Source organism: Pygoscelis adeliae, unplaced genomic scaffold (genome assembly GCF_000699105.1).
Source record: "Pygoscelis adeliae isolate BGI_AS28 unplaced genomic scaffold, ASM69910v1 Scaffold84, whole genome shotgun sequence".
NCBI lineage: Eukaryota > Metazoa > Chordata > Aves > Sphenisciformes > Spheniscidae > Pygoscelis > Pygoscelis adeliae.
This window is the reverse complement of record NW_008824754.1, coordinates 2103248-2111544: the sequence shown is the minus strand read 5'-3', so window position 1 is coordinate 2111544 and position 8297 is coordinate 2103248. Positions and strand designations below refer to the sequence as shown.

Genomic DNA, 8297 nt, shown 5'->3' with positions numbered 1-8297 from the left:
TGATGGAGGCAATACTAATATATGTGGTAGCTTCAAAAATAAATAAAAGTAGTTTACTTGTTCTTTAGTTTTGCTGAGCAGAGCATCTTTTGAGAAAGATGCAGTGAGGAGCATATAGAGTTATGCATACAAATTTCAGTGTTTAATAGGCTTAGAGTTTAGAGATGGAGAAAAACATTTTGGCTCATCTTGTTTGCTTTCTGCTTGTCCTATTTGTTTCATGGGTGAGAGATAAAAGGGGAAATCATCTTCCTCTCGAAGGTCACATCACAATCTAGCATTTCTTTATTAACCTGAAAATTGAGCCTGAAAGTCTGTGTTTGTTCAATGTTGTGTTACTCCTGGTAAAAGTCTTCAGTAATAGTCATTGATATATCTGCTTACTATTGGCTTATATCTAAATACTTCTAAGATTTAAATAACTGTGCAGATTTTGGATTGTCTACTAAAATTTTAGGCTACAATTCTGGGATCACCATTTTTTTGTTACCTTTCATCAAAAAAAAAAATCTCTTCAGCTTTACAGACATGAACACTCACTTCACGTAGGTGAGGTAGATAAGAAGTGCTTTCCACATTTTACAGATGGGGAAGTCCGAGCAATTAACTGACTTGTCTGAAGTCATACGGCAAGTCAGTGGCAGAGCCAAGAATGGAACCTGAACTATTTCCAGTCCTGTGCTCTAACCACTGCACGGCATCCCTCCGTTAGGTAATTTTCTGACATGATGATGTTTGTATTTGGTGTATATGGTGACTTTGAGAAGAGTATCAAACCAGCTACAAGTTGCAATGGGCTAAAATCGGTTACTGTTAAAAATTCTATGCAGCAGCTCTTTGGTGTGTAATAAAAGGATGAATTCTTACAAAAGGATTATATTTGGGTTGCTGCCTTTTGTCTTGCACTTCCAAAAATGTTAAAGCTAATGAGGTTAAAAACTCCTGGAGGATGGGTTCTCTAATTGCATGTTTTCAGTTTACTTTTTCAAACTGTAAGAGATGCTACTGAAAAACCTTTGTCTTTTTTCTCTCAGGTAAAATACTTCTAGTTGGATAACTTAAAGGTAGAAGTTTGCAAAATTCAAATTTCTCTTTTAAATGCACCTGAATCATTAATGCCTAATGATAGGGTGAAGGTGCAGAGTGATTCCATTGACACAAACAGATGCCGTGTGTATTAGAGGATGAAATTGGGCTTTAGAAATGTTGAGATGTTATTGTCAGGAGAGACAGCGATTTTTAAAATCTAAATATGCAAGGATATAAATTGCCCAAACCCAATTAATTTTCAGTTACCTTTGTCACTAGCACTGGCAAGTTTTGAGACTCAGACGAGATTGAACACGCTGACTAGAATTATAATGAGGCGGATGAGCAAAGAGTCTGAGAACGGATTACAACTCAGAAAATCTTGATAATCTAAAGTTGTATTGCATTGTCTTACTAGTCAAAACACATGAAACTCCATATACAACCCTGGGATTTGGGAACAGAAAGTGGTATGTAGTAACTTTCCTGTTGAGTGCATGTGTAAAATAATTCCAGTGGACAGTAGTTTCAAACAAATATGGTTAAAAACTTTGTCCTCTTTAGCTTCTTTCATATTGTTTTATCTGAGCTGTTTATTGGGATTGTTCGGAGACCGTTCCAGCTGTGTCTGGTATATTTGCCAGCTGTCAATTTATACCTAAACTTCAGAAGCAAAACAAATGTATCAGTGTGGAAATAATCAGTTTGACCTATCTGTTTGGATTTTTTCCAATTACAAGGAGAACCAATAGAATCAGAAGAATGTGAAGCAGCAACAGAAAAAGCAAGCAGGAGCTGATTAAAGGATAATCTGACCTGTTTTATTGTCAGACCTGTTTGTTCTACAGCTTCTAGAATAGCATTCAAAGCAGACAACAGTTTTAAGCAGTACCTGAAAGCAAGGACTCGGTTTCAGGTGACTGGCTGATTGGCATGTCCACAAGTGCATTAGGTGGTAATATTACCATCTGAAACATACATAAGACAATACAAAGTTCTGTATTGCTGTTATATATTACACATACTACATTAGCTTATTCTGCTTATCCTTTCTTCAGTGTTGGACACTGTCATTTTGCTGACTGAATGATTTAGAAAAGGCTTTTTAAGGTACTTCACTCATTCTTGCAACGTAGCCAAGCAATTTGGGAGAGAAGTCAGGTCTTACTGAATAAGGTATCTTGAGCTCGCAGAAAATCAAAGCGTGTATTAAGCCTGCAAAGAATAATGCAGTTATGGTTTCAAAATTTCATTTTCTTTAGGACTTGCATATGACTGAAATCTACATGTTATCAAGCCGTGTGGGATTTATAGCGAAGAATGAGGAGGTCAGATTCAGGGAGAGAGAATAACTTACACTTTGAACTGTTGCACACATCACGGTAGTATTTACAAGAGTTGTGGATAAATTGGTAACCTAACCAGGTTTAAAAAAAAAAAAAAGCTGGAAACTGAAGTACTTAAGAAATCTCTCCTATAATTACTATTCAGACATTTTTCTGTAGTGGTTTTGCCTAGAAGAGTAAGTTGCAGTTCTAGGCACTGTGATAAAACAAATAGGGCTAGATGCAACTCTTGCTGATCTCACTTGTGAGTTCTTGAGTTTTCCATCAAGGATTTGTGTGCTTTGAAGCCAGACGGCTAAACCACAGCTCCTTCTGTCAACACGCATTGTAGCTGCCTTTCCTAACCTGTTTATCTGTTGGATCCTGGAGTATAGGGGTGCTTCAGCTTGGCAATTGTAGCCATCCTCAGGAAACCTTGAAACTCTCCTATATGCCTTGGGAAGTGACTCACGTAGATCCATGTTTCCTTCATTCCCCAGTACGGTCCAACAGTTTTTTTAATAAGGAACATTTTCCTTATCACTGCTCACTGGCTGTTGTCCCTCAAAGCAGAGCAGGTTTTTGCTTGCTTGCAGCTGGTGGCATATCCACAACAAGCTTGTTGCTCCTGATGCCCCAGGTAGCAAGGAAAGTGCTTTTGTCCTGTACGCTACCTTGGTGTATTCATAGCTCTTGAAAATTTCATGATGCCCAGTAAACAAAAAAAAATAAAATCCATAAACACAGTTTGAAGAAGGAGGAAAAGTACAGCTCCATTGTTTTTGTTTGTTTGGGTTTTGAAAGCTATCCTCAGGATGGTATTGCATCGAATCCTCACTTAGCACCTGGGGCTCTGTTATGCTAAGAGGCAGTCTCCGCTCCAGAGAACTTGTTGCAAGTGTCAGGACGTGACTGAGTGAAGCAAAAAGTGATCATGTTCAAAGAATAACAACATACTTATCTTCAGTATAAAACACACTGTGGAGGAAGTACATGTCATAAGACCAAGATGGTATTACTTTAAAAAAAAAAAGTAAACGTGTAGCTAATCTCTGTAGTATTTTTCTTGAGCAGAGAATGGATAATTCTGGACAATTTGACAATTAAACAATTAGCTAGGTCATCCCGAGTTTAGAGATGTCAGGAGAAAACTATAATTCCTGGACTCTTCTTAACTCTTACTCTTCTATACCTAGGAAGCAGCATGTAACTAAATCCATCTCCCTTTTCTTCTTTCTCTTGCTCTCTGGAATTGAACAGATCCTTTTTCTGCTACTGTTGATAGTGTTGATGATGCCATTCCAAACCTAAATCCTTTCCTTACAAAAACTAACGATGCTGCTCATCTGTCTGTGTCTTCTGATGTATCTACTTTCACCAGTAGGACACCCACACATGAAATGTTTGTTGGTAAAGTACCATTTTAAACTCACTTCCTATTTCCTAAAAATTTTAACATTATTTCAGTTTCTAAAGTATGTTTGTGGGGCCTTTCAGAAACTAAAAGCTGGTCATTTGGGGCTGATTTTGTGCTATGTTAGAACTTGATTTAGTAATTGTGCCATAAAAATGGTGTTAAAGTCCTTGCTTGGCTACCTAGATGGGATTCTACCTGATGTAAAGGAACTTAGTTATAGTTAAAGCAGTTGTTTGAGTATGGTTTTACACAGTGTCTCTTAGGCTTAGGAATTTTAAGGTAAAATACTACATATGCCTGAGAATGAAAAGCTACCTCTTTGTTCCTCAGGTTGAAATGTTCTTTTTAAACATAGGAGCTTAATCTAATTTTTTTGGTAGTGGGTGTTTTTCCCCCAGTCCTGTTGGCATTAACAAAACTGGTAAAGCCACGCACATTCTGGTGGATGGTCTACTCAAACTGTTTACCCACTAGGCAATAAACTAATTTAAAACTGTTGAAATCTTACTTTGGAGGTGATTCAGCATGGCTGTCATATTAGAAATCCTTCTAACATTTCTGTTGGTGCAGCTACATAGTAATTTGATTACTTTTCAATATGAAGAATTAAGTTAGCTTCCATAGACTAAAAATCAATTAATTACATGTTAGTTCTGTTCTTAAGCAAAGCTAGGTTTAAAGACAATCGTGCTGCACCAACAGGGCTTTCTTTTTGCAGGTTGAAGCCCACTAGGATTGATCACAGAAGAATCCAGACTCTTACAACAAAGAGATCTTTGATATCTCTGATACTTGTTAACAGAGATAAAACAAGGGGATTTCTTTAGAGATACTCGTACCACCTACGCTTTGTCGCCCTAGCTAACTAGTTTCCTAGCTTGTCTTAAGTTAGTGGAGAGGGAAAGCAAGCAAGATCAAGCACAAGAGCTCTTGCCGTGAACTTTTCTCCACAATTCCCAGGGCAGATTAGTTGGCTGAGGCAGTAGTGTACGAATACTTTTAAACTGGTACTACTGCGTAATAATCTGGCCTATGCTTCTAACCGGTCTTTCCAGCGCTTCCAATAAAATTTGTATGGTTCATGTGAATGTAGAATGATCACTTGAAATACAGCTTTTTGTAGTAGGGTTATTCAGTCAGATCAGTTTCCTCTGTATAATTTGTTCTGCAGTCATACAAAAAAAGTTGCGGCAGTGCAGGACTGTGAACAAGGAGCCTGGTGGGTTTTTGTGGCACTCGCTGGTTTGCGCAGTATTCATCACACAACAGCCCTGAAGTCGCTGGAGATGGATGGCATTGATACATTGCATTCCCTTCCAATGTCTCATTCTCTAAAGATATATCTAGAACCAAAGTGTGACCTCCTGACACGTTGATATGTGAAATGTTAATGCAGTTTTAGCTGTAGCACAAACAAGGTGCTGCGATAATGTGAATGTGGATTTAAAATAACTCTTTCTGGTTCTTTAGATCATTACAATCCATTTACTGAACTAAATCCCTTTGTGACAACCAAATATGAATCCACTATTGGGCTGTATCCTTATACTTCAGGTATAAGACAAATGCCTTGGAACTTTTACTCTCGTTTCTTCCAAGGGTGTAAAACATGGCATTTGCTTGGAAAAAAAGAAGTATTTATCCTAATATAGCTGTAACTTTGAAACCGTGCTTTCCCCTTTTGTGTTATAGATAATGTAAACTTGTTTCTTGCTGTATGTCTGATGTGTATTGATTTCATTCCATTGGTTCTATGTTATTAGAGTATATGTGGATTTATAGACTGACCTGAAGTTAAATTTTTGAATAGCAGATAAACAGTGTATCTTGGTTCTCTTTCTGTAACTCTCCCTCTTCTCCTTTCCTGGCTTTCTCTCTTGTGTGATACGCCTTATCAGATTCTTTTTGTGGTCCTCAAGCTTACCCTAATGCTTCTCATTTCCGCAATGAGCCTTCTTCTGTAGCTGGTCTATTTGGAGGTAGGTAACGGGACATAGCCTGACCACAAACACAGACATTTGAATGTGTTGTGTGCCTAGAACTAGTAGGTGTGTTATTGGCTACAGAAGTGCATTATTATGGTGGCTCCAACTTTTATTCATGTGCTTGTGCTAGGTGTGTTGTAACAAATGGTATATATTTTTTCAGTTTGTGCTAAACTAAGCCATATTTAGTCTAAACATGAAATGAGTATCTCCCCATTTCAGGATCTCTTGTAGTTTACGTGTTGTTACATACCACACACAAGACTTGCATGTTGTTAAGTATCTTCTCATCTTAACTCTACCTTCTTGCTTTTAAGATAAAGGGATTGGGATGATCTTGCTGCTTATGGCATTTCTGTTGATACATTACTCTTAAACAGTGCACTATACTAGTACAAAGCTTTGCAACAGAACATGAGAAAGAGGTATCTGCTGCATTAAATTACTGGCTAATCATTTGTGCAGCTGTGTGATGTCTGTATAGTGACCCAGTACTGATTGATACTGGTTCTGGAATACCATCCCGACAGTTGCTAGATGGGCTGTGGGCTATCACAGATGATAATCTATCTAAACCAGATTGAACAGGGAGTGTTAACATTGTTGCTATTCAAGGTTTAGGAATACCTTCAATAAATGATTTGTGGAAGAGTTAGTTCTTAAAAGCACCGTAAAGTCACATTTTGGTTTTGTGTCTTTGAATAGAAATTAGCTAGTCATTTAACGAAAGGTTAAATAACTACGTATGACTCTGTTCCCTTTTGTTCCATATCCAAAAAGCAGGATGATTAGTTTCTGTCAAATCATCTTGGTTTATTCCCTCAAAGGAACTCCACTGAAAATACTGACCTTTGCACCTTTCAAAACATCCATGTCAGACAAAATGCCCTGGGCTGGTGGTTGATACCAGGAGTAGGATTTGATCTTTTTCAGAGGCTGATTCAAAGGAGTCCTATGTATTGTTTTGTCTTCTGGCTTATCTCGTCTCGTTAGCTTCATAAAGCTTGAAACTTCCTAAAATGTGAGAGCAGGAAATGCAGCTTGTTTCAGTTAAGGCCATTTTCTAAAGAAAAATATGAGCCTATTGTAAATCAAGTTTTCTATTGGTACAGGCATGATTTGAGAGTTGCAGGACATCCCATCAAAGCAATTTCTATCCGCAGTTCAGAGTCTCTGAAATGGCTTGTTACAACTTGACGGTATACTTGTCATAAAGATACTCATTTTGTTTTGTTGATTATTTACTCCCTATCTTTTCCCCGCATTACTGCTTCCCATGTTTTGCTGTATGCTGTTTTCTTTGATTTGTTTTTGATGAAAAGTACATTATTTAAATTCTTGGTGATGGATGCTTTTGAGTTATGAGTTGTATGTTCCTTTAAGAGAAATAGGAAGGAACAGGTAATCTAAACTTGTTTTTTCTGTGAAGTTTATGTTCAAGGATAGCATCCTGTAGTTATTAATTTTTTCGGTGAAATGTGACTTATTTCAGGAAAACAGTAAGATTGAAATGAGGTGCTGTCACGGCAAGCTAAATGAAATCCAAGAAGTATTCTTCATCGGTTATTTCCGCTCACTGTGATGTTTTACTGCTGAAGTATTTGTGATCCTTTTCTTTTATTTCTCCATATCATCAAAATTTCTGTTAGAAACCAGAAGAGCTAGTTTTCAAGATGGCATTGCATTTTTTTTTGTGCTTTTCATATAAAGTAATAATTCCTTCTGTAATTTCCTGAATATCAAGATGATGTACATGCACGCTTGTGTGCATGATCATAATAACATTAAAAAATATAATTTAAGAAACAAATCGGTATTGACCTCCATGTTACTGAACTATCAACTTAATACTGCCAAACATCATACGCAATGCTTTGTACTGCAATAAATTTTCACAGTATTGAAAAAAATTGTGTATTTGGAGAACACTGCTTTACAGATACATAGGAGGAGACAAATGGAGTAAGTTCAGACAGGAACAGGAGTTGAAACTTGGCTTTAACTCCCTGTATCTTGCCATAATTACTAGAAACTTACCTGCAAAACATGGTTGCCTGCAAAATGCGTGTCCAAAAATAACTAAGTGTGTGCTTTAAAAACTATTAGTGTTAAGAGTGTCTAATCGAAGGCATTACTAGTCAGGCACCTTGGGATGGTTTGGATCTTACTCCAGTTGTATCTAAGAGAACTGCTCAACTCATATAAAACTTGGAGGGAATAATCTTCAGGCAGGTAGTCTTGAAACAGATTCTGTACCCAGCCAGCTTCTTTTCCTGGAGAAGCATGGTGATTATTTCCTCAATATTGTTATTGTATTTGGTAAAGGAATAAGGAAGGTGTGAATAGTTAGTCCAGAGATTTAGCAGCTGAGGGGAGGAGTGTCTTTATGGCCTGTCTGTCCAGTTTTTGAGCCAAAACCTTTCTTTGGAGGAGTAACTTCAAGTAAACTTCAAATAAACTGCTTCTAGCTCTTTCTCTTACATGCTTCTCAGTGTCAGGGTGTAATCTGCACCTTTGAGGTATTCCTAGTCTTTCTGCCAT

At 37.4% G+C, this 8297-nt stretch overlaps 1 protein-coding gene across 6 annotated transcripts in view; it reads left to right on the top strand.

Annotated features, from left to right (window-relative positions):
• PICALM (phosphatidylinositol binding clathrin assembly protein) overlaps nt 1-8297 on the top strand; it is a 40445-nt gene that overhangs the window by 15655 nt on the left and 16493 nt on the right. For 2 of the 6 annotated variants that reach the window (XM_009323470.1, XM_009323465.1), the window contains exon 12: nt 3615-3764. The exons of the other annotated variants lie outside the window; for them this stretch is intronic. In XM_009323470.1, the coding sequence (XP_009321745.1) occupies nt 3615-3764 (150 nt within the window). The remainder of the gene's footprint in view (nt 1-3614; nt 3765-8297) is intronic. 6 annotated transcript variants of the gene reach the window in all.